Source organism: Electrophorus electricus, chromosome 5 (assembly GCF_041902795.1).
Source record: "Electrophorus electricus isolate QZ-2024a chromosome 5, ASM4190279v1, whole genome shotgun sequence".
NCBI lineage: Eukaryota > Metazoa > Chordata > Actinopteri > Gymnotiformes > Gymnotidae > Electrophorus > Electrophorus electricus.
The window spans coordinates 23,277,166-23,304,917 of record NC_137501.1 but is presented as its reverse complement, the minus strand read 5'-3'; the positions used below and the strand labels follow the sequence as shown (position 1 = coordinate 23,304,917).

Below are 27,752 nucleotides of genomic sequence, written 5' to 3'. Positions count from 1 at the left end.
AAAACTCCCTCCCACACACATGCACATAGTAAAAGTCCTGAGAGCAACTGCTTTTAGCTATGACTGAAATTTCTATATTTGCCTGTGTATTTCAACAGATTCTCTGATTAATGGAGAGAACTATGACAATGCGGTGGCTAAGTATCAAGTCAAAATTTTTTTTTAATGAAAAATAGCAACTGTTCCTCACAAAAGTGAAGTGTTTACTTTGTTTTACTGTGTTGGTACAGTATTTGACTGCAAAGAATGTGCTCATGAAACTCTAGGTGCAAAGTTGTGATCACATTGCCACAGTTAAACATCCTGCAAGCATTGTATGTGAAGGTTTCCTTTCACATCATAACTGAAGTTTCCTTTCACACCACATATAGGGTATTTTTAGTTTAAATATTTCAGTCCATATAACAGTCCTTTGTAGGTTACTATAATGTTTTTGTGATGCATTGCCAGCACAATCTTCTACAGGAAACAGAGATGGGAACCAATTCAAATTTATAGCATGTTGTTCCTGTAAACTGTCTTATGTCCTCAGTACACTTAAGCTCAAGCAGGCAAGCTGGAGCTGTCTAGCACTGCACATTCCTTTTAGAACTACTCATGCACACACACACACACACACACACACACACACACACACCTACTTTCAATACAATATTCACAATCAGAAAAAAGATTAAGTAGAGTTAACACAATAGTGTGAAGTATTTATTGTTTACTGTGCAATACATTTCTAGCAAAACCAATTAACTTTTTTAAAAACATTTTTTAATTGAACTCTTCCAGTTTGTGCACCAAGCTAAACATTTGTAAATTTGCTTGTGTTCATTGCACTTAAGGCAGTAGAGGGGATTTTAAAAAGTTCATGCATTGAAATACTTGATAACCATGTGCCTGTGGTCTAACCTATGTTGCACACCAGAGATGAATAATTAGCATTTTGTTACTACTTTATCATTACACTTATACAAGCCCTAATATTTTTCCTCTACCCCTTCCTTGACCTTTCTCAATATTTGATGCCAAAGCACACAGTTACGGAGGACAAATATAATGATAATGATAATGATAGTGGATGAACACTTATTTCCAGCATTAGCCCTACCATTATCCAGCTAATCATGTCATCAGTGTTTGGGGATCAAAGCCTGGTTAATTCCAGTAATTTGTGATATGACTCATTGTGAACATGTCTGTGTGGTCCTTTCTATATCAGTAATTTTCCATATAAAGCTGTGTATCATATTCTGTGACTTGCCAACAGACTGACCTAGATTTCAGGATTGCTGAAGTCTAATGGAATGTTCTTCATCAGGCAGATCCCAAAACTATACCCCAAGACCAATGCCTTATTGCTGTGAAGCCTTAATTCAGAGTCAACATGGATGCGGTGAACTGATCTGTTTCCTATTAGCCATAATTCTTGATATTGCTTTCCCTAAAGTGCAACTAACCTTCCTTTCCACACCCTTATAAATTTTTAATAAACTCTCTCTGAGAGTTTTTTAATATACTCTCTCTGTTATGTGGTTAGATATAACAGCAAACATATCAAAAATAAAATTGTTTTTTTTATGGTTCTCCCACTATCTTTAAATGCACTATGCAGCATTAAAGTAGCTGAAGAGTGAAAACGGAGAAATCATAATGTTACTGTTTCTGAGGCTGGCATTCAATACAGAGCATAAGCAGGTAAAAAAACTGAGAAACACTGTCTTAAAGGAGATCACCAAAAAGCCGCTGCACTCTAGCAATGTTCTAAGCAAAGCTCAGATCACCGGCAGCCAGGAAAGGGCTCGGCTAACAGCCTAGAGGAGAACAGACAAATAACCGGTGGCTCATGGGTTATTGCTTTAACTCCCGAGTGGGAGATCTGTTACTTCTGCGGTTTGGTGCTAGGAATGTCAGCTGCAGCATTTTTCAACTACAGCATTTACAGCATATCCATTTTCCCCTTCCTTAAACGGTTCTGAGTAGCTTTCTGCAGCTTTGGTAATGTCGCAAATCCAGGTAAGTCCAATCAGTTTAAACAGTTTGAAGTGTCATGGAATTTCTGGTAGTAACACAGTGTCTGCTGAAAAATGAAGATGTGTCTGTCTAAATGATCAATGTGCAGTGCATAGCACAAGTCAGATGTCTAGATTTACAGTGCAGATATGGCCAAGATCATGGAAACACAGTACATAATGCATTTACACACATCAAGGATGGTTCGAAACATCTACTCCCACAGGCCATGTTCTCAATACCAACATAATGGTAACTAAAATCCCAGTGTTGAATGCTTTCAATTTTTTTTTTTCATGTCAAGATTGTAAATACAGTGAAACTAAAGAGGATGAGTTCTTTAATGGACAATTCATTCCCAAGGAACAGGACCCAGTACACAGATATTTATGAATGGACACATATCACTACATTGGAACCGAGTAAATGTCTACATTAGACTATGCAAATGTTTTTCTAAATATGAACATCTTCATAATACTATCAGTACATGTATGTATAACTTTAAAGCAGACATAAATGGTGTGGTATGCTGACTCATAGGCCAGAAGCCTACATATGTTTATATATTCGCATAAAAAAGAAGGTTGGTGGCTGAACGCTGGAAGTTACAGTGGTCATGGATCTGTGTTACAGGGAAGACTAAACATGAATGTAGAGCAGGCCTGCTATCAGGCCCAGATGAGTGAGTCTATGTAGACCTCAAATAGCTCTGTCTCACAGACGAAATAGGGTCAGCTTTCCATCCATCGTTCCAGTCAAAAGCTAAAAAACAAGCAGTAATATTGTTTAAGGAGTGTGTTTATGACATTCTAATGTGAATATGTGCACTGTTAGGAAGACATAAATACATTTGAAAAACACACTTGAAAGCTATACACAGTGTAGATACATTTGTATTGGTCTTATCGCATTACCTAGACTTAGTATGCTAACATTTTTTTGGAGATGAGAGGATAAAGACATGACCATGGTTTCCGTGTATACTTTCTGTCATTGATAAACATGGCCAAAGCTCCTGACTTGTTTGCTCTCAAGGCAAGTGGAAAAATCTGTGATATATAAATATATTTTTCCCAGACCTTCTCCTTTACCACAACTGCACTGTACAGGTTTATTTCCTTCTTCTAGCAAGCCTGATCAAAGCTTTTAATTAGAAAATATACTGAACTAGGTGTTTCAAAGCAAAACTAATTAGTTTAATTGCAAGATTTATTTCATACAAAAGAATTACATCAAATCCAACACACCTTTCAAATTGCTTCTCTAGCCTTGACGGCATTTGAGAAGTAAATGCTTGTAAAAAGATAAGTGGACATCATAACAGTACAGAGACAGCTCCTACTGATTCAGATATAGCAACTAATGATATAGCTACTGTTGATTCAGATATAGCTGTTACAGCTGATACAGAGACTGTCGTGACTCAGGTGTGATTCCGATTCAGCTAATAATAATAATAACAGAGACAACTACTACTGATTCAGAGACAGTGAAGTCATCAGTCAGAGGTCATCAATCTATTGCAAACAATTTTGTACCATTAACTCCAGGAATCTGACGTTTGCTCTAAAAACATATTTGATGATTATAACCTCATATAACATTCTACATATATAACATTTCTATAACGGATTGTATAATCAATTCTAACTACCGTCACAAATATCTGTCAATAGTAGCTAGCTTTTTTTTAAATTAATTTTTTTAATGAAGTATTGCAAATGTATATGTCACATAAAGCCAATTGTATAATAAGCATTGGTTTCCAAAAGGGCTTTGTTGTGGTTTTTAACACCCTTAACCTATTTGCAGTAATAGCTATGAATCACTGGCAGCTCAGTGTTTAAGGTACTTGACTTGTAATCAGAAGGTTGCTTGTTCATGCCCCACCATTCACATTTAGCTGACACTTTCATCCAAAGCAACAATTATGTCTGACTACAACTTGAGCAATTGAGGGTCAAGGGTCTTGATCAGCGGCCCAACATTGGCAACTTGTCAACCTTTCAATTACAAGTGAAGTACCTTAACCACTGAGCTACTATTGCCACAAGTACCTATCACTGCTAGTTTGCCACTATTGGGTCCCTGAGCAAGACCCTTAACCCTCAATTGCTCAAGTTGTACTCAGTCTTAATTGTAAGTTGGTTTGGATAAAAGTTGTAAATGCTAAATGTTGTAAATGTAACCATTTTGTTATCCTGTATTCTGACTGACTCCAAACAGAATATTACACATGCATTATATAACTGCACACTGGCTGCTCTAAAGAATGGAGTAAAAGGAGTTGATGGCTTCCAATAAAATGTCCTAGGCCTTATGTCATTCCATTGTGTTCACATAAAGTAAATCAACAAAGGCTTCTCACTGTGCCTTTAACATTTATTTACATGATTAGATTAACTTTGATTAGCAGGTCATTTACAATCAAATCTGCCAACTCTTGCCTCTTCATGGTGCCTTTGCTTACTCTCATTACTTTCCCATTTTGACAGGCAAGAACCACAAGTACTGCTACATGAAAATAAACTCTTCCTCAGGCACTAAGTAAAGATAAAGCAAGGATTATCCTGCTCGTCAGTGTGTGTGCCTGGGTGGAGCAATTACCTCATAGCTCTGTAATTAGGTGGGATAGCTTCCTATCAGGTTTTACTGCTTGACTTTTTTTTTACTGCTTGTAGAAGACATAGATTACTTTGAAAAGGATAAGAACAATGTGTTAGCAACAACATGGAACGAGATCATAAATGAATACGCCATTATGATTTTGTTTCCTTATAACTTTTCCTTTAATGATTCAGTGGACAGTATTCTTACATTTGATGTGAACTTAGACATTCTTTTAAAAGAATCACAGATAAATTACTTAGGTTGTTTGTAGGAAGACCTGCTTCATCTGTAATATACCTTTGCTATGGTGTTGAGTAAATAACTTGATCACAAACTCCCCAAAGCAAGGTCTTGCACATTTAAGGAACATTTTTCAATTTATCCAATTATTTTCCCTTTTCAGCACAAGACAGTTTGACCAATAAATTACTTTCTTTAGAAACAGTATTGGATTCTTGTATGGGCTTCAGTGTGAAGAATTAAAATTTAGGTTGAATATAAGGATGTTTGTTTTTATGTACTAAGACAATCTAAAAATCAATGTACTATGAAATGGGCCAAGATCATTTTAAATCTATTTGTGTAAACTAAATTAAACTACAAGAAATTGTTCCACAATAGTGCACTTGTCTGTCATTATTAGCAATCCTAAATCAGAATAAATTATTCTCATTTCCTATATTTAAAAAGTACAGAAACTTTGTTCAGCAATCTATTAATTTACAATTTTAATGCCAGCAATAAAAAATCTTGATATATTAGATTAATATGTATCAGCCAATCAGTGTGTTTCATGTGGTGTTTTGTCACTACAGAAGGAACATTCTGCAAATATTTTACAGATCACACAGTGATAAATCAGACCTAAGAAATTTCTTAGTTCCCTGTGCAGGAGAATTACTGCAGGGCATGCTGTATAGTGCATAAAACAGAAGCACAAATCAATACTTCAAAGAGAGTACAAGGGGACATAGAGAAGGTTGGTGTGTGTTATCTCTACTCCTCTGAGGGCTGGAATGTGTTAAGCATAATGTAAGAACTATTCCAGATAGGAATTTTATGCAACAGCCAGTTCTACATTAAACCCAAGTTCAGAAAGTCAAGAAATTATCCTTGTGTTCCTGTGGTATAATGTGACAGACCTTTAAAAAGAGAGCAATACAGTATGTTGCATTTGTGCCATTGTTTATTGGTACACAAGGTAGCTATGTAATGTTTTTTGGGAAATCGGTTTGTGCCAAGGACGTAAGGCCGCTCAAACTGCTCGACAAGCAACCAAAAATGTCTGACATGTCAGAAGTCCAACTAATCAATCAAAGCTTATTTGGAAAATTCATTGGGCACTGCACATCAAATGATATCCATGACATGTTTCCCCAAATCATCGTTGAGATCATCTTAAATGAGAGAGAGAGAGAGAGAGAGAGAGAGAGAGAGAGAGAGAGAGAGAGAGAGAGAGCAATCCATTTCATAAGTCCCTCTATCATTTAATGTTCTTTGAATTATGATACTTTTGGGAAATTCGGCCTAGTATGAGCCAAAATTTGGTGTAAACCTTTACATTTAGTGGCATACAACCCATAGGCTTAAAAAACATGGTATGTCCAGCTAAAGAGTACTACACCTAAGAACACTGCTTAGATTCAATTTCATATATTTGGCCTGTTACATTAAATAAATTGAGAGCCATGTGCACTCTGCTCTCAAGAGAGAGCTATGTGCAAACCATGACTTCAAGATTCTAGATTACAATATAGCAAATTGTGTAAACAATACAGCAATCCTTGGACGTGTGTCCATGGAATTACTGTAGCTTTCTTGTCAGCTTCAAATCAAAGTCTGTCCTCCTAACCTCTGTAATCAACTATGCATTCCCACCTACAAAACAGCTGTTCATGGCATGGTTTTTGTTTTTGCACCATTCAGTGAACTCCAGAGTGTTGCAAGTAAAAAACCTAAGTACCCCAGCAGTTTATCTAACATAGTTCAAACATAGCTTGGGTCCTCTACCTGTGGCCTAAGGCCTAGGAGCTTGAGGGTCCTGCATTGAATCTTAGCTCTTCCCAGGACTGCACTCTTCTGGACAGAGATCTAGGATGTTGCTCCTATTAGAGCCATTCTCCCTGTTTGGGGTTCACAGCCACTAGTGCTCCAATTACCATGGGAACCGCTGTTGCTTTTACTTTCCACATCATTTCCAGCTCTTTTCTCAGCCCTTTGTATTTTTGAGCTTTTCACGTTCCTTGGTCCTGATATTGCAATAATTTGGGATTGCTACATCTGTCAGTACGGCCCTCTTCTGGTGTTTGTACATTACTACTATGTGCAGTTGGTTAGCCATTACCAATTTATCTGAATCTGGAGGTCCCACAGGATTTTAGCTTGGTCATCCTCCACCACTTTCAGGGGGGTGTCCCATTTTGATCTCAGAACTTCCAGCCCAAACTTGACACAGATGTTTCTCTACACTTTTCCAGCCACTTGGTTATGATGTTCCATGTGAGCTCTGTCTGCTAGCACCTTGCATCCAGCTGTTATGTGCTGGATTGACTTGGGGGCATCTTTGCACAGCCTGCATCTGGTGTCCTGCCTGGTGTGGTAGATCCCAGATATTGATCTTGTATTCAGAGCTTGTTCCTGTGTAACCATGATTTAGTGCCTCTGTGCTATCTTTCAATCCAGTCTTTTCCAGCCATTGGTGGGATTTCTCCATATCAGCCACTTCCACTATTTGGCGGTGGTACATACTATGCAATCCTCCCATGATAGTTCCTGTTCTGGCTCATTCCCCTCTGTCTCAGGTTTCTGCTGTCTGAGGTTCTCACTAAGCACTTTATCACTTGGGGCCATCTTCCTGGCATACTTCTGGATCTTGGATGTTTCACCATGCCTACTAATTTCCATCAGTCCTGATCACTTTCCTCTTTTTACTATCAGTCAACCATACCTTTCCAGCCTGAATGACATTCCAATGTTTTGCTGAAAAACCTGGTCAGGTTGGTCAGTGAGTCAGTGTCTGTTTCGCTCTTGGTAGTTCTGCTCCTGAATCTGTTATATAATTAATCTTTAAAAGCAGACACTGAGGTTCGTGGCAACATGGGGCCTGCAAGATGGGGGGCAGTCCATGTGATCCATCAGATAATTACTAGTGCATGCCCCTGGGCCTTGTTTTCGGAAGTCTATTTATACAATATTTTCCTTATCTAGTGGGCTACCAGATGCTGCCAGAGAGTGCGCCTATGAACACAATGAAACTGAGAAATATGGTGAAGGTAAAGAGTAAAAGTGCCTCGTTTGTATTTTTATTCTTGTTACCTGTTGTTCCTTAATTCAAAATTAATAAATGAGCTTGTGTCTCCAAACCTGCTTTGTGGATATTTTTCAGCATTACTTGGGGAAAATCTAGTCTTTTTTCCAAACTTCCACAAAGTTGTGTTAGGTACAACTCCATAGAGAGTTGTTAGTTTCTTCAGCCAGGAGGCATGGATCAGGTTAGGTCCAGGTACTACCCAATTCTTCATGTTTGTGACCTGCTCTTGGACATCTGCTGTTCTAATGCTGACTTGTTCCTGCTCTGGGAAATTGTAGTTCTTTGTTTTCAAATCTCAAACTTCGAGCACTGTATGTTATGTGATGACTCATTCTCTCAAATGCTTTTCCAGCACTGTTCCAATTTATTTCTGGGTGGATCCAATGTCAGGGTTTTCTGGCACTGTAACTGAAAGTATACTTTGGAAAGCAATTATTCTTTTATCCATCTCTGCAAACAAAGTACTGTCATCCGTTGTTTAGTAGACAACGGGGCATCACTTATGGGCCACACATTGTATTTATACCATAGCCAGACAGCATCTTTGATCTCTATACCCTTTTGTAGCGCTTTCAGTTTGCTGGCTTCCATCCAAGTTGTCTTTATTTTGGTTATCAATGGGCACACTGGCTACATCAGTATCCTGTGGTTTCTATTTTGTATCCTGGTGTCTCAAGCTTGATTACAACAGCAACATATGGTTTGTTGGTTTCAGTTATACTGGTGGTTGGAATTGTGCTTATTGCTGCATTCATATCTGCTAGCACAGTGATACAATACAATAAAAATACAACAAAGGCCTCTATGTCTTCAGATGTGCCTAACAGTAGTTAGCTTCGTCATGATCATTTTCTACATGTCTGCAGCTGGGTCACACAATGTGGCTATACACACCTGGGCATTCTTGAATTCACAGGTTCTGGTATTTGTATCACAAAAGCTACAGTTGCTGTATATGGGCAATATGAATATAATAATAGAGTCTGAATGTAAATAGTTTTGGTGAATACTTTTAGAAGAACCAGCTAGGAGTACAACTCATCACTAATGCTTGATGTGGCAATATAATGTCTTAACAGTATTTAACTACAACACTACACTCACATAAGCCATGCTTGAAGCCAGGAATTTGCCTTCTGTTATCAACTTGTCATCCAAAGCATTGAATCACACATAGCTATGAAATTCTCTCAATTTCAACAAAGTGAATGGTTCACTACTTAGCAATCTAAAAATATATACTTCTGAGCTGCTCCTTTTTGTACAACATAGAGATAAAACAGTTCTTAATGTATATTTTATTTTAGCTCTAATATTTTTTATTTAGTCATTTCACTGGTGAGACTAACGATCAGTAAGGTTGGAGACTGGAAGACGCCCTGCACTTCCCTGCAAACAGCTGCTGGTGTCGAAAAGAGGTCGCACTCCTGCACTAACTTTAACAGAACTATCTGAAACAGAACTGATTGATGATGTCCGGACAGGCACTCTGTTCTCGTCCTTTCTGCCAGAAGACTGGTAGGTGGTCAAGCTGTGTGCATCTGTCTCAAAATAAGTCAAGATCAAGACACACAGTGGCTATAATTTCAAAGAGTCCGAAAGAATAAGTCTCAGATTAAGATGTGCTATTTACTTTTGAACTATACTGATTTAGCAAATAAGAGTAATGTTTGAATTTTCACATGGTATAATATTTCAGTGAAGTTTATCATATAGTATGTGAAACTATATGAGAAATAAATGTTACTAATGACACCTTTTGACAAACCTAAATATTTCCGAATGTATGTGACAAATAAACCTTGATTTGATTTGATGTTACACATGAGTAATAGGCCCAGAGCTAAATATATTATAATGACAGAGTTTAATGCTTTATCCTGGCCTCAGAATATACAGCATAAAATGTTTCAAAGATGGTGAATAAATCTCTAAGATCTGAAATTCCACTGAGATGATGCATTGTTTCTTAAAAGATAACCATACAAATTTCTTTATATTGTCCAAGACATTTCCAGCTGACATGTACAAACACATTCATTAATCAAATATGCATTCATTAATTGTTCTCAATGTCCACTCCACCAGAACATCTTATTCTGTTCATTTCTGTTAAAAAAGAAATTTTATAAAAAAAACCCAAGATGTTTCATCTTTACAGATGGTAATGAAACATGGTTCAATTTGAGTTAGTGAAAAGAGAATAGGGAGAATGAAACATGGAATAGGGGAATGTGCCTTCATCTTGTGTGTCATGAAAGCAAAGATGACCTTATTTCTGGCAGAAATTTTCAGCATTTTTTTTCCATAGCACTTTGGAGCAGGTAAATAAAAAAAATAACACAGTAATCCCCATCCCATTTTGAAGCAGGGTTATAGCAAACTTAAATACTGTGCTGCCAATGGCAAATTTCTCAAAACTGGTCCACTAACCTATTTTGTTGGAGGATACCTGTAAAGAGTATTAAGAATAAGTACATTAGTAATAGTGGCTTAGGCTAAACAGTTGTTATGGATGATATATGAGTTTAAATTTGCTTTGTTTGTAATGGTGAAACAAAATAATTACTCTGATTTATAGGACATATGTCTTTTATCTAACAGTTAAGTGTGTATACTATGAGTATACAAATGAATGTCATTAATTCATTGTTTATGTGAATGATGCTCATAGTATTAGTATTAGATGTGCAGCATTTAGCTGACACTTTTATCCAAAGCGACTTACTTATGAATACAACTTGAACAATTGAGGGTTAAGGGCCTTGGTCAGAGGCCCAACAGTGGCAACTTGGCAGATTAGTTAAGCCTCATTAGAAAAGAACATAAATGAACATTATTCTTTTTGTTTAATAGTAATGGTCATTTTCTCCAATAATTTTTGGAGATAATTATTAATAATTATTAATGCATAAGCCTCTTCACCCTCAGCCTGGTTCTGCTGCCCAGCCCTCTAGGGAAAACTGTAGGAGTAACTTAATTATGCATTACTTAACTGTCACTCCCTATTGTTGCATCTTGTGTTTGTTTGGTGCATTTGTTTTTTTTTGTTTTCTTGTTTTTTTTTTGTTTTTTTGTGTGTGTGTGTGTGTGTGTGTGTGTGTGTGTGTGTGTGTGTGTGTGTGTGTGTGTGTGGAGTCTGCTTCTGCTTCTACTCCTCTTTGCTCCATACCCATTGTTGCTGAGCCTTTCGAAAGATTGTTAGTAGATTGTGTAGGTCCCTTGCCCAAAACTCACTCTGGAAATAGTTACCACCTTACGCTAATATGTGCTGCTACCAGGTTCTCTGAGACACTGGATGTTGAGGAACTTTCACTTAATCCGAAGCTCATGTAAATAATATTTATAGGACCGCCTTTCTCCACCTTAGGAACATTTCATACTTTAGGAAAATGCTCTCCTCACATGATGCAGAAAAGCTCGTCCATGCATTTACTTCAAGATTGGACTGACTACTATAATGCCTTACTATCTTTGCCTTGGCAAACTAGCCAAAGTAATGGCAAACTAGCAGTACCCTTAAGTGCTTAAACAAACTCCAGTTAGTTCAAAATGCAGCAGCTAGAGTTCTTACTAGAACTAGAAAATTTGATCACATCACTCCTACCTTAGCTACTTTACATTTGCTCCCAGTAACATTTCATATCGATAATAAAATACTTCTAATGACCTACAGAGCACTGAATGATCTTGACCCACAGTACCTTAGATTACTCCTAGTGCATAAAAATCCACGTCTGCTTAAGGTGCAGACACTTTACTAGTACCAACAATAAGAAAATCTACCACAGGGGGCAGAGCCTTTTCCTATAAAGCTCCCACACTATGAAATAACCTTCCTGTAAATGTTTGAGACTCATACAGAGAAGACACATCATCAGTATTTAAGGCTACGCTGAAAACCTGTACAGTCAGTCATTTTATGAACTACTTCCCATCTTAGGTAAAGGTGTAGATCTGGGGTCCATGAGCATTGAGAGTTATTGTAAACCGGGATGTTATGATGCTGTCACTTCACCTCTCTATTGTCACTCAAGCAGGCTGTGCTGTCATAGCTAGATCTGCCAGAGTCCATCTTTGCACATTATAGTTCCCCCAATTTACACACCCTTGTACCTGGACATGCCTCATAATCTATTTTCTATTTCTGCCAAGGTACACCTACCCCTGATGTCATGATGTTTCTGAACCTCAACCCATGTCAACTGCCATGACTACTCCCACTACCCCCTAATGTCTCCTGCTGTAGCCCACCACACCTCCACCCCAGCCAACTACTTCTCCATTGCCCTTGATGGACGTTCTCTTGTGGGATAGGTTTCGGACATATGCATGTCATCGGGACAAGACTAGGACCTCTAGAAACTCGGACTAGACATTAATTGCTTTTTTTTTTTCACTTTATTATTATTTTTCTCTTAAAATTGTTACTATTGTGGTGACTGCTGTTGGCCAGAGAAGGATTCCCCCTCCCCCACTTTTTTTAGTCTTGGTTCCTCTCAAGGTTTCTTCCTCATACTCTAGGAAATTTTTCCTTGCCACTGTCGCCCTTAGCTTGGTCAATGGAGGCTTGGACTTGGACATTTGTAATGTTGTTTTGAGACAACATCTGTTGTAAAGAGCACTATATAAATAAATGTGCACTTTTTTTATTTTCTATTTTGGATTTCATTCTGTTTCTGGATCTCAAGTTGGTATCTCTGACCGTAAACACATTGAAGCTACTGCTAGCAACTGTTTCTCTACCATGAAATAAATCCTTTACTTTGTAATGTTTCTTACATGGAGTCAGGAACAGGTACTTTGAGGTAGCTGTGATTCGTAGAGTTAGCAGGGAGTACATGCACCAACACTGACACAATGAAAATATTGGGAAGTAGAGTAAAGCAGAAGGATGGTAATTATTCCACAACTTCCCACTCACTTCTCCACTGAACTCACTCTCTCGTGTGTGAGATATGTCCCACAATATATGTAACCATAAAAATGAACTAGCTATTCTTTGAAGGCAAAGCATAACTGTTACTTTTCCTAATATCAAAGCTGTTAATCCTCTCACATTCTCTGCTTTTTTTAGTATTCTTTTTTAGTGTCTTCTGTTTCCAAACATTCTTGTCCTGATGATATTCTCTCTATATATAATGTCTCCATCTCTGGTATACTAAAACAGTTGGCCCCCAAAGGACTAGACAATTGCCCTTGGGACATCATTTCCCTTGGGCCGTCGTTTCCCTCTGGCCACTGTTTCTCTCAGGCCGTTGTTTCTTATGGTTTACCCCCGAGCTGCCCGCTTGGAAAACTACAGGTTGGCACCTTGAGCACCTTTATAAGAAAACTATTGTTTTCCTTATTGTTCAAATAGTAACCTACTCCGACTATATGCTTACTTATATGACAGCCCTAAATATCCCACAATATACGTGACCATAAAGATGAACTAGCTATCCCTTAAAGGATACGCAGCGGAACTTTGGTTGTTACATTTTCCTTCGGGTTAGACAAAGGCTGTCCCCAGCTGTACACAGTAAAGAAGAGACTAAACTTATCAGACTTTTTTCTTTCAACAGTAAGGAATTAGTGTAGCACTGACTAAAGGTTTATTCTGTCAGTATGATATGGGCTGGTTCCTGTAGATGTTGACCATCCTGTCATGACTCTGGGAACCCACCTGGGCCTAAAGTTATACCAAATTAACGTGTCGGGGACAACATCAAAGTCAATTAAGGTAGCACCCTGAACTGGTATAGCCCACAGTGTGAACTGAAAGCAGTTTTGAGCCTTGAACTCTCCTCTACTGCCACCTGCCAGCAGCAACATACCAGATCAATAATAGGGAGAAATTTTCCCAGAGCCAGGAAATCCAGAAATTCATCGACCCTTGTGTGGGAGTCACTATAAGCTGAATCACTCCCCTGTAGTTCACAGACAACTTTGATTTGCCACAAGGCCTCTTCACAGTGGATATTGGGGTAGCCTAAGGTTTGGATGAAGGCTCAATGATTTCCTCTTTGAGCGTCTTTTGTATCTGTCCCTCAATTATTATTTTCTTTGCTGGTGATGTGTATTAAAGTGGAAGGCTAATGGTTCTAGCATTACCAGTACCAATGACATTGCTTAGCCAATGATGTGAGGCTGAGGTGACCATGGAACAGATCACTGAATTCCTCCAGTAGCCCCATTACCTTCACTTTTTACTCTGACCTCAGAGAGGCTTCTTTGACATTACTTCAATAGTCAAAGTCAGAGCTTCGAGACACAAGCAGTCATCTTGACTGGGCTAATCAAGTCATCCACATCAGAACTGGAGTCAGGGGTGCTGTTATTAAGTGTCACCTGTGATAGAAATGCTTGCCTTGGAACCCAGAGAAGCCATATTATTACTGGAAAGCAATGCTTATTACACCTTTGGCTTTATGTGACATATACATTTGCAACTTTATTAAAAAATTAATTTAAAAAAAAGCTAGCGACTATTGACAGATATTTGTGAAGGTAGTTAGAATTGATTATATAATCCATTTTAGAAATTATGTAGAATGCTATATGAGGTTATAATCATCAAATATGTTTTTAGAGCTAACAGCACATTCCTTGAGTTAATGGTACAAAACTGTTTACAATAGACTGATGACCTCTGACTGATGACATCACGGGCTCTGAATCAATAGTAGTTGTCTCTGTTATTATTATTATTCGCTGAATCTGAATCATACCTGAGTCACGGCAGTCTCTGCATCAGTAACAGCTATATCTGAATCAACAGTAGCTGCCTATATCATTATTTGCTATATCATCATATATACATACACACACACACACATACATACATACACACACACACACATATATATATATATATATATATATATATATATATATATATATATATATATATATATATATATATATACACACACACACACACACACACACACACACACACACACACACACACACACACATATATATTATATATATGTATATATATAGAATTCTTATATATATATATACATATATATTATATATATGTATATATATATAGAATTCTTATATATATATATATATATATATATATATATATATATATATATTAAAAAAAAGAATTCTTATTATTCTTTTAAAAATCCATAAACATCTCAGAAAATAGGTTCACATACTGCTTACAAAGAAAATATTAATTGCGATTTTAAAGGTTAGCTATCCTTAAGTGATTTTAAAGGTTAGCTATCCTTTTAAAAAACTTGCCCCCAAATTTCTTACTAATATCTAAGGGTCAAGAATTTTCTTGGGTGACATTACTAGTAATGTCTGTTTTCTTAAAATCCAGGTGGAACTGAAGATGATATGGTTCCTTGTTTCTTTTGTAATCAAACAAAATATGTCATTATTGAACTCACAAAGTATTTAATACTGTTGGAACAAGAATATTACACATTGCACTGATCGCCTTGTACTGGTAACAAATTTGAAAATTGGTAACAATGGAGCAACAAGCAGTGTAAGTAAATATCAGTCAGAATCAAAACTGATCACTGGAAAAAGTAAACAGTAGTCTTGGTATTTAGTTTTTCATAAGAATGGAATTTGAGAAATTGCAAAGGAACTTGTGTGAGGAGTATAGTTATTTTGGGGGAAAATATTACTTCATCAGGGAGGATAGGAAAAATGTTGACCTCATATCTGCAAAGTTTTAATGTGGTATAACTCCCTAAGTCTTAGATTTCTCCAATAACCCATGACAGAAAATTGTCTAATAAAACAAATCGTCTAATAAAACAAATATATATATACATATACCTACATACATACGTACATACATACGTACATACATACATACATACACACACACACACACACACACACACACACACACATATACACACACACATACACACACACATACACACACACATACACACACACATACACACACACATACACACACACATACACACACACACACATACACACACATACACACACACACACACATACACACACATACACACACACACACATACACACACACACACTGCTTGGCCAAAAAAAAGATCACCACCTGGATTTAACTAAGCAAAAAGGTAAGAGCCTCCCTTTGGATAATTACTGCATGGGTGATTATGCTGACAAGTTATTTATCCCTAACTGATGCAGTGAGTAGCTTCTCATTTGTTAAACAACCATGCTGAAAGACACATCCTGTGGTCTTGAATGATCCTGTGGTCTTGAATGATCATGATCGGCGATCACTTAAACGTGTGGTGAAATCAAATCGTAGAAAAACAAATCGTAGAACTCAGGGATATGTTTAAAAGTGAAAGTAAGAGCTTTTCCACACGCACAATGCGAAGGGAACTCAAGGAATTGGGACTAAACAACTGTGTAGCCTTATCAAAACCACTTGTCAGTGAGGCTAACCGACAAAAACGGCTTCAATTTGCTAGGGAGCATAAAGATCGGACTCTGGAGTAATAGAAGAAGGTCATGTGGTCTGATGAGTCCAGATTTACCCTGTTCCAGAGTGATGGGCATATCAGGGTAAGAAGAGAGGCAACTGAAGTGATGCACCCATCATGCCTAGTGCCTATCATACAAGCCTGTGGGGGCATTGCTATGATCTGGGGTTGCTGCAGTTGGTCAGGTCTAGGTTCAGCAACATTATGTGCCCAAAGAATGAGGTCAGCTGAATAACTGAAAAATATATTGAATGACCAGGTTATTCCATCAACAGATTTTTTTCTTCCCTGATGGCACGGGCATATTCCAAGATGACAATGCCAGGATTCACCGGGCTCAAAGAGTGGTTCAGGGAGCATGAGACATCATTTTCACACATGGATTGGTCACTGCAGAGTCCAGACCTGAACCACATTGAGAATCTTTGGGATGTGCTGGAGAAGACTTTGGGCAGTGGTCCAAATCTCCCATTATCAATACAAGATCTTGGGGGAAAAATTAATGCAACTCTGTACAGAAATAAATGCTGTGACACTGACGTTCTGGAAATGATACCACAGTGAATGCGTGCCGTAGTCAAAGCTAAAGGCGGTTCAACGAAATATTAGTGTGTGTGACCTAGACCACTTTACATAAGCACTCTATACTGAGCACTACATGCTATTAAAACTAGATCTACATTTCTTGGTGATGGACATATTCATTATTGTTTTCTTGTCCATTGTAAAATGTTTTAATTCTTTGGTATGTCTTAGATCAGTGACAGGAAAAAACTTGTTTCCTAATTCATGTCTGAGTCAGTCAGCACAATATGTACTGGTGCATTCTGCAATAAACATTGATATTCTAATGTAGACTATTGTGTTCTTCCTTAAACCTAACCTTTAATAAAAAAAAATTTAAAATCACTTTTTTGCCAAGATTGAAGTGAATGAGAGTGGAATTTTGAGTGTGTTTGTGTGTTTAAAGAATGCAACAACGTCCACTTCTATACTCAGTAACTGGAAAGGAAAATCTGAGGCTAAAAATTGCAACAAGAAAAATTGGTTCCTCCAAAGACCAAGCTGATATACATCATCAACAAACCAGAGTCCCCTAAATGTGAAGGATAAACTTAATTAGCATCAGGTTTAACCCGACTGCTCCATAAAAGGAGATATTCTTCTTCTCTCTGATATTTCTGTCTGAAAATAAAAGAACAATGAAAGACAGCCAGGACACACATGAAATGCCATACAAATTTTTGGTTAAGAAATTACAATAGGTATCTTTCTTAGGTGATTATTCTGGGGTTTTACCCAGACTGTGGTTCTAAGTGGAATTCTGCCCACCTTCCAGAAGACACTCTTCTCTCCACAGACCAAACATGTGGACTGCCCTCAAATAACAGCTGTGTGGGTTAGCTAAGTGTTCAGTCATTCTTCCTGACCTACATACCAATACAGGCAGAGCAACTGTTAGATTTTACATGCTGAACAATAAAACCAGACATGAAAAACTGCTGTGGACTGACAAAATGCAACATTAGTTCAGGGGGTTTTGTACATAGCAGGACAGTCCCTGTGTACTTGAGAAATTTCTAAATATCATGACATACATTAATACTTAAATAAATGTCATGTAAGATGGGAATCTAATTCTGAGTAGGTGCCCAGTAGTTTTCCTGGTCAGGTCTGACACACAGCCATAATGGTCCAACCTGTGCTTTAAATATGTGAACGCCATTTTGAAGGAGAACATTGTGACATAGGAATGCAATGCAGCATCTGGTTCTAGCCTTTCCTAGAGACAAGTGATCCTATCAACACACAGTGCCAAGAATAGCTACAATATCCTAACATTTTTCACTTACTTCAACACACAAGCAACATCTGTGTTACACAGGTTGTTTCAACAGATTTCAGAGAGCATGCGCTGTCACATCACATAAGTCATTATTTCAGTTTAGTTGTTCTGGATGGAGTTCACTGTGAGTGTCAGCAGTAATTACACTGAAGCAGTGTGACCAATTAACAGCTTCATTAGCTTCAAAATGATGACTGAAGAGTAGGGATTGAGTCTCTTCATGGTTTCTTAAACACTGTCCTCATTTTGGATGCGAGTCAGGCTGCCCTGCAACATCTGGTACGGTCACAAGGACCGTCACAATTTGAAGAGGTCAATGAAGTTTGTTCAGTCTTAAGTAGGTGCAGCTTGGACAAAACGCAGCAGTCATTTTAGAAATCTAAGACAATCAAGAGCTTAAAGACCCCTCCAATGGCTAGATATCAGACTAGATCTTTCAGATGGCTGGAATGCCCTTTATCCATGCAGCCTCCCTTTATCCATGCAGCCTCCATTTTCAAAATAGTGAAGCAAAAATGACCATAATTCAGTAGTGATAGTGCATGTACAACTAAGCAAATAAATATGACAAAGTCATGCAGCTATGAGGGTATCAAAGTATATCGCAGATAGTGGGTCTTATTTTATTCTTATAGAGTGGAGAAGGCCAAAAATTTTTTTTTTGCTGTGTATTGGAAAATGTAAATTCAACTATTGTATTTGGAACATTATTGATATTAGTATGTGCTTTTTTGTGGTAGTGGTGGTGGGTTATTAAATATTGTACCCTGTCTGCGTGATCATGCTTCCTCCTTTGCTCTCTTTACCCCTATCTCTTTCTAAGCATTTTCCATCATTGTCGTTTCCTTGTATTCATCTTCCCATATTCCACATGTTTTGATGTACTTTGCTGTGAAAACTCTGCGCAAGTTATGTAAGAGATGAAATAAAGCCTGTTGAGCATTTAAAATCTTGGTCGGGGGCCAAATGCAAATATTTTTCTATGGGTTTTGTCTGTGAGAGTGTGTGTATGTTTGTAACATTTCACAAAATATCAAGCCTATTGCATTCAGACAGGAACACTTCTAGTGGACTGATAAAGCTCTGTCTTACTTTCTTTATGCAGCATCTTAATAACTAAAGACCATGATTTATTTTTATAAAAGGAATTTTATATCAATTACTTATGATTTGTCCCCTAGATATTATCTATTACATACATCAGTGTTTACATCTACCAGTACCATATTTGTACAGAGAAACTAATAATAGTAAGCCAACCTGATACAGTGATAATAGAAAAGGAGCAGAAAACTGCAGTGGAGACAGGTGGCATCGTCAAACAAATAAATACAAAACACCCCTGACAGAAAGATTAACTAGAGAGAATGTATAAGGTCAAAACCCAGGTGGTCTGACTGGTGACAGGAGTGTTTGGGGCCATGACCCCTAAACTGCAGGCTCCAACAGATGCCAGGAATGGCAACATCAATCTCAGTCCTGAAAAGTACAATCCTAGAAGCAGTAAAAAGACTTCACCATACTCACAGACACCCTGAGTTTCAGAAAGATACCACACAAAGGAAAAATGATGAGACAAATTATTATACATAAAAGCACACCTAACAGTACTTCAGCATTATGGCCATATGTCAGAGTCACTCAACCCGTATCCCACCCCTTTGCAGCCTATGGCAGGAACTTTACTCGAAGCATGTTAGACAACCATTAGAAATATTTTGAGACATTTTTCAGATGTTAAGTTCATTTGTGAAATAATTCTTTACAAAAGGGAATGTTTTCTGGATTTTCGTTTTTTCTTTGCAGTACACTGCAGTGCATGTGAGGAGGTCCAAAGATGAACTGAAGTTTCCTGCTCCCTCTCCACACACACACAGACACAAGATTTCTTTCCACTCTGATCTGGAATGTGCTGCAGACGATGCCTTCAGCAGACACATGAGTGGAGGCAAGGTCTCTTCCAATGCTCCCTGGGTAGCAGAAGAGCTCACACCATGTGAAATCATTAACATGTGCTAAAAGGAGAGTCAAGCCAAGACACAACAGGTGAAGACCAAGACACAGCAGTCAAGAGATAAAATTATCAGGAAGATGGAAAATTCTGCTTTCTAAAGTCTAAACTTGCAGTAACTGACTGGAGGCAATTATGTTTGAATAAAATATATTGCTTATTTGATAACAGAATTGTATTTTCTTTCAAAACGTTTGTATTACGGTCAGTAAAGTATGTGACGCACTTTGAGAGCCCTTAGAATACATTTTACAGGAACAACTAACAAGTCCTATAACTATATAAAGGTGGCCATGTATGGGAAGCACACACAAAACGCTAAAACATCAAGACTTTAAAAGGTTCCTCCCGCTACAGTTGGTAAACCACTTCAGGGCAGAAGGGCTCTACATCACCAAAATACCTTTGCTCACATTTCTTTGGCAACTGAGCCTGTCGAAGTTCTCACATTGACCACATTCAAGCAGAAGAACACACATTTTAGCATGCTCTAAGCAACTCCAGAATATCCCAGAACTTGCATAAAAATCACATTGCAAATCATACGTCACACTTAGCCTCAGAAAAGTGCCCTATAGATTTGAAGAGAATACATTTTTATGACACTGTACATGACCTATCATACAGGTGAATTTGTTGTTCTTTGGCATGATTTGTTGTGATATGGAGGCTGAACACAGCTTAGATACTTAGCATCCACAAGAGCTGACAAGGAGCAAGATCTCTTTAAGATTCTAATTAAAATAGAATAATCTGTTCAACAAATGCCAAATGGCTCAGTGCATGCTGAAGCGCATAATTTAACATAACAGATATTTTGTCTGGATTCTGTGGGACTAAAAAATATTTAAACAAGAATTACTGATTGACAACTTTCACAATTCCTTGAACAGCTATTGCCAAGCCCTATGTGATATGTTTTTACAAAGCTAATTAGTCTCACAAAAAGAATGTTTAGCTTGTATCATCTATGATGGTGGACTCAAAAGAGGATTTTGGCTTACATTTACCTGACACTTTTTAACCAAAGTGACTTACAATTATGACTGAATACAACTTGAGCAATTGAGGGATAAGGGCTGTGCTCAGGGGTCCAACAGTCACAACTAGGTGGTGGTGGGGCTCAGCAACCTTCTGATCATCTTTTCAAGTACCTTAATCACTGAGATACCTCTACCACTTTATTAAGTTAAATTTGGATTTTACTTACTGTTATTGTAGTAATCACAGGGCCTCAATATCTATAAACAGCTTAACCACTATAGCAGCCATTTCTTCACAGCAAACAGAGAAAATGCCAGATATTTTTTTAAGCAATGATAGCCAATAATTATTAAAAGTGTGTGTTTAAATGTTGGTACTACTCAAATATTCCACACAATGTCTAATGTCAGGAGAAAACAGTCTGATTGCTCTCGTTCACTGCACTAAGCAGCATTCAAGTAACTTTTTTTGTTCCCTTTTTTCCTTTTTCTTTATTTTAGATTTATTTATCTTATTCTACCTATATAGGTTGCATTTATTAATTTATTTACTAAATTATTCATTTATTTTATTTATTTTGGGAGGTGGCTTTGTATTCAATTGAATTATGTGATCTATCTCATTTACTACATTCTAACTAAAAGATATATTTGTAATGGCATTGTTTGGAATCTATTAATAAACCATAAATGCAACAAATAAAGTGTTATTTTAGTAGGCTAGTTCATTTCTTTGTAACCAGAAAATAGCACTTTGTTGGTTTGTTGAACTGTTTTGTTGAATGGATGAGAGGATATTATAGAAAAGTACATGGAGATGGCTAAAATATTTAGTTTTGCAAAGTGTGCGGAAGGGGAAGTGTGGGAAAGCCATCAGTCCAAGAGTGACAGATGTAGCATCTCTTCAGGAAGGCTTTTCATGTGCTATATGAAACCCCCAGAGGAGCACAGTTCTGTGCAGCTCTTCGCCCTGGTGAAACTGAGACAGACACTCTATTGAGGCGCCCTTCCGTCCAGGGAATGAGAGAAGTGGCAGGAGCACCAGGAATGTTGAGATACTCTGCTCTTGCTCCTGGCCACCTGCAGTGAAGGGAACCCCCCTCGCTTCCGCACACCCTGAGTTTCTGCCCGGTAGCCCAACCATCGCATACAAGGATCTTTGTCTGGCATATGTCACTATGTGTCTGAAAACCACTGTACATGTATACGTTTATATTGTCCTTGTGAATGATGAATGATGAATCAAGATGGATTTTGATTAAGATTAATATTATTAGGATAGATTAAGATGCCTCCAGATGCCTCTAGAGCACCATGCTTTTAATAACTTTGAATGACGGCTATGAGCTTAAAAAAACATGAATTGAACATTTTCAGACATAGAGAAAAAAATGAAATGCATGAAAAAAACATTAAAAAGTGTAGGCTGAAAATTAAAATGACAAGCTGGGGAGGGCAAAAAGCAAAAGCAAAAAGGAGGGTGTAAAAGGTTAAAAGTTTTACCTCTGGAGTGGCAGGGTTGAAAGCCACATTCAGAACTGTGTCAGACTGCCTCTGGAGCTTGTGCAGGAAGCTGCTGCTTCGTATATCATACACATAGGCCTACAAGAGAGGTCAACTGTCAAGGAATTGTCAAGAAAAGGTTACTGTAAATAATGACAATCAGTCTTAATGCTGACAGTGACAAGAAAAGATTAAATGACATATAATGACATGCATAAAAAAGACTAAAAGCACATATGTTTTACATAATCAAGTCCAAATCAAGTAAGAATTGGGGTATGAACAGTAAGACAATTAGAGTACAACATGGATAGTAAGACATTTAAGACATGTAGTGTACTGAAAGAGTCCAACTGCCATTAAAAAAAATACAACTATAGGCAGAAATGCTTATTGGCAGAAAGTAGCATGAACACCTCCAGATGTGTCGAATGAAACACCTTTGGAAGTATACAGAACATTTGAACTATAAGACCAATTCCTCAGGTTGGTCCTAGGTGTGGGAGGACCTCAAGTACAATAATTCAACATGTCTTCATGGCTCATGTGTGTTTATCCCTTATACTGTCCCATCTCCTTGGTAACCCTGCCTCGCATCTTTGTTTTGCTTTGCTTCCTTGTTGTTGTTCTGCCCCTTATTTGAGTTTTCTCACCTGTCATTTGTATCACCTTGGAGGAACGTGATACAAGGAGCTTGTTTCTTTCTCATTAGTCTTGTTATTTAAAACCTGTGTTCTCCTAGTTATGCTACTGGTCTTTGTCCTAACCCATGTTCTTTGTGCAAAAGCTGTTTTCACGCTGCCTATGTTGTTGTATGTAGCCTGTTTTCTGTCTTGTTTCTTTCTGTTTAATTGTTAATAGTTTTTGTGTTTTATTTTGTTTATTTTATCATGTTTTCTGGACCTGTTCATGTTGGCTCATTGACCCTGGATGGTTCTATCAACTCCGATTCTGGATTTGCTCTTAATAAATCTCACTCTTCTCAGCGTTTCCATCTGCCTCATGTTTGCTCTGTGTTACAATGTGCTACAGCTTTTGTGATTTTTAACAAATCAGTCAGGGATTGAGGAACAATGGTGAGCAGAGCTTTACTGAAACTGGAAAACCAGAAATCTAGCAATGGAAACAGACCCTACAGGCTAGACCAAAGATTGTAGATTAGGAAAACAAGCAAGGTTTAGTAGGAAACTAACAGAAGCAAACAGAAGCAGAGGAAACAGGAGTGGATATATGCATTGTACAGTCCATGAATTAAGAACAGGTGTAGCTGATAAGGAGGGCAGAGCTATGGCTGAGCTATGGCTGAGGGCAGAGCTATGGCTGACAGGGTTCAGAGGAGCTGGTGGGTAGTAGCCCTGCAAAGAAATGGTAAGTTGATGCAGAAGGAGATAGAGACAAGAACATGAGAGTGTGACAGCATGCCCTTTAGTGACAGCAATCAAATGGAAAATAGGTATCACAAAGCTAAAGATGATGAATAGAGGATATACAGCAAAAAGGCATATTTTATGTGTCAGGTCATTTACATGTAGCGTGTAAGACAGTAACTATCTCCTTTACTGAACTTGAAAGGTGCTTGGAAAGGTTTCTTTAGGGCTTGTAAATAATGTAATTCAATTTTGCCAGTTTTTTGGAGATTTTTTTATTTTTTAATGATTGCCTTATGAATTATTAAGACAAATACAAATGTTTCTATCTTAGAGAACTCTTATGGCACCCACAAATAATGGTGAAGTGGCTCTCTACCCTTTACTCCGTCACCTTCCAAGAAATGCTGGAAAGTATCTGCTCTCTGTTAGAGATCCTCTCCAACCTGACTGCTTTGCCCAGGCTCCGCTATTAGTAACAGCTCTTAGTATGCCTATGTTATTCCACTGCCTTCAGCAAACAGGACACACACATATACAAACACTGCCTGGTAAAGTAACTTTATGAAAATGTGTCTTTGACTTATCTAATCTAAATATTAAAGGCCAAATAAAATTGGGTATCTACAAAGAAAGCTAAAAACTGCTTAGCCTCTCCATTTGCATTGACTTTGTTGGGCTCTGCTGAGTGAAAATTATTGTGATGAGCCCTGGAAAAAGGAGATAGACAGGAAACACTAGGACAGCAGTCATTCCCCCTTCAAAAAAATCAAATATATAAATAAATATGAAATAATATTCTGGGAAATATGTGCCAGGGGTACACAATATAGTAGTACCGCTACATTATTTTTGATTACTTATTATCATTTAGAATTCTTTGATCATTTTAATAATAATGACAACAACAATAAACTTATATACCACTTTTCAATAACCCAAATTTTGAGACAAGAAAAAAAAACAAAAAAACACAAAGCAGCAGTATGCACAGCTTTGAACAAAAATATTCTTACTAATGTTCCAGAATGATATAATCACTTCACAACTGGACCTTGCACCATTCACTAGCACCAGGCTGGGCCCAAGTTGTACACAAATTAGCTTCTGAACATATAATAGGAAGTTTTTAAGGAAACTAGAGTCAACATTCCCATTGCTGGTATCATAACAATAACAACTTTGAGGTTGATTTTCCCAATATTGCAAAGGTGTGTGTGTGTGCGTGTGTCTCCATTGCCACACCCCTACATTGTTAACTGGTCGTGTGTCACACCCATCCCTAGTTACCATCTTTGTTAGTATGTGTATTTAAAGCCCTGTTTCATTGTTGTGCTTTGTCATTGTTTCACCAAGTGTGTGCTTCCATATTCAACTGCTTTATTGTGTTTACAGTGCATTATTTGTTGTCATATTTTTTTTTCTTGTTTAACCCTGTGTTGAGCTTGGGGTTTTACTTTATTTTTAACACGTAAACAAAAATAAAACATCTGTTTTGCTTTGAATGACGGCTCGCCTCCGCATCCAATATGTTATAGTTGGCTTCCGGTATAAAGTCCTACTACTGTGTTTTAAAGGAGTCGATGAGGAAAAAAGGGCATCAGACAGAATAACCACCTGAAAAATGGACCTGAAATGCTTTATGAATTTGACAAAGAAAATATTTTAGTAATACATTAGGTGATAAAAGGGAAGAAATGTTAGACTCTACTGCCAAACTGAAGGGATCAAGGTAGATAGTGTGGGAGATATGCTCCTGTGCTTTCCAGCGTCACCTCCAGATACACATGGAAAGCAGAAAAGCTCATGCATTAAAAGCATAAAATTGTGAAAATACCCCAAAAAGCACTGAGTCCACCTTCTCAAAAAAGACTTTGGATTTTGGATGGTATGCTCTTTGCAGGAATCAGTTTACATTTTAGCATTGGCGCCTGGGCATGTTGTAAAATTGTTAGTCACTTTTGCACTTTTGGCACTTCTTAGTGCTCTGATGGGTTAGCACATATGAAAGGTTGCCATTTTAATGAAGAGATTAAAATGTGTCACTCACGCAGTTGTCTTCAGAGCCAGTAGCTACATAACGTCCACAAGGTGACACAGCCACTGTACAACAATGACGCCGATTCAGATGGCTTTCATACCGGCGAACACACCTGAAAGAGAGGATTTAAGAACATCTGATTGATTAATACCACTATAAACTCCTTCAGTGCCTTATATTTTGAAAGTATGTGTACAGCTATACTCAAGGGATAGTCTGGATAACAAAATATTATTTCAGTTAATGATAAAAGTATTATTAGTGAAAGTAGTGGATCACACACGGACTCACACAAACTCATACAATGGCATTTCTCTTTGGTTTATCATAGTAAATGAGACTAAACCACTTTGTCCAGAGTTAGAACTTGAGAAGGTATTTCACAGAAAAAAACCCCCATAAAGGATAATGAAGATTGACTTGGAGAATCTTTGCAATCTTCTGTAGTGAGCCACACTCCTTATCCTCTTCTGTATGGTACAGAGGAGGATAAGGAGTGTGGCTCACTACAGAAGTTTGCAAAGATTCTCCAAGTCAATCTTCATTATCCTTTATTTATAGTCTTCACCAAAACCACTGTGAAAATTCTCTATTAACAATCCCCAGGTAAGATTAAAATTGGAGCATAATGCGGCTCTCTTGCATGCTCAACTGCTCTCTACAGAGAGCTCTCATCATGTTTTTTTTCCCAGTGCTTTTATCCCAGAAGCCCCACCAATCCTTAGGGTCTGGAATATCCCATTACCTTTAAAAGGGTTAAAAGACTATGCAATCATTTAAAGAATCTTTTTAGGCATGTCTAACAGTAAATACATTATTCATGATATTCACGATATTGTACATGTTGATGTAAATAGACAGTGTGCTAATCATGCTTTACTGTACATGTTCCCCTGCACTCTCCCCTCACTGGGATGGCTGTGGATCCATCCAGCCATTAGAATGCATCACCTACATTATGTCATTCACAGTTTTTTGAGTTTCTTACAGTGTACTGGTGATGAGATCAATAGGTTTATGTAATCAACTAGAATACAGCTTTCTTTAATCAATTATATCACAATAATAGGCATTGATGGGTCTATTTAGTACTTTGCAAGTCATACATACTGAGTCGAAGAACAATATTGAGTTTTATGAGTCTCCTCAATGATTGAAATATCATTAAATATGTCCATGTCAGTCTCTGTAGTTTAGGGAAAGACATCTGGAACTTGTTCTGTTATAAAATAAAACTCTTAAATAGTGCAGCACTCTGAGACCTGCAGAGCTATTCTGGGCCTACATAAGAGCAAACTGCTTGTCAACAGTTACCAGGAGATCATCTAGGCACCATGTGAGTTACAGCTGAAGGAAGTATGCGAAATACACAGGAGCTACTGGGTAACTCCACACCTTCCATTTTTGTGAATATAATGGCTTTAACACTCTTTGCTAAGGGATTAATGCTTTGCTAATGGCACTAAGATTATAGAGTGGGTTTGAAGAACGGTTGAAACATCTTCAGTTTCAATCAGGAACTGGATCTGGTAGAGTAGGTGGTTTGCATATTCCCCAATTAATGAAATGTTTACAAGATGTTAGGTTCAAACATTACTTACTAAAAAAAGCTGAATCC

General features: G+C 37.7%; 1 protein-coding gene across 6 annotated transcripts in view; it reads right to left on the bottom strand.

Annotated features, from left to right (window-relative positions):
- wdr27 (WD repeat domain 27) overlaps positions 1-27,752 on the bottom strand; it is a 63,916-nt gene that overhangs the window by 10,489 nt on the left and 25,675 nt on the right. For 2 of the 6 annotated variants that reach the window (XM_081714437.1, XM_027014232.3), the window contains exons 22-23: positions 26,144-26,246; positions 22,727-22,825 (exon numbers count right to left, since the gene is read on the bottom strand). In XM_081714437.1, coding sequence (XP_081570563.1) covers positions 22,727-22,825; positions 26,144-26,246 — 202 coding nt within the window. Of the gene's footprint in view, positions 1-692; positions 2,770-19,009; positions 20,200-22,726; positions 22,826-26,143; positions 26,247-27,752 lie in introns of those variants that run through there. The other 4 variants (XM_027014233.3, XM_081714438.1, XM_081714436.1 and 1 more) reach the window with 4 other exon arrangements.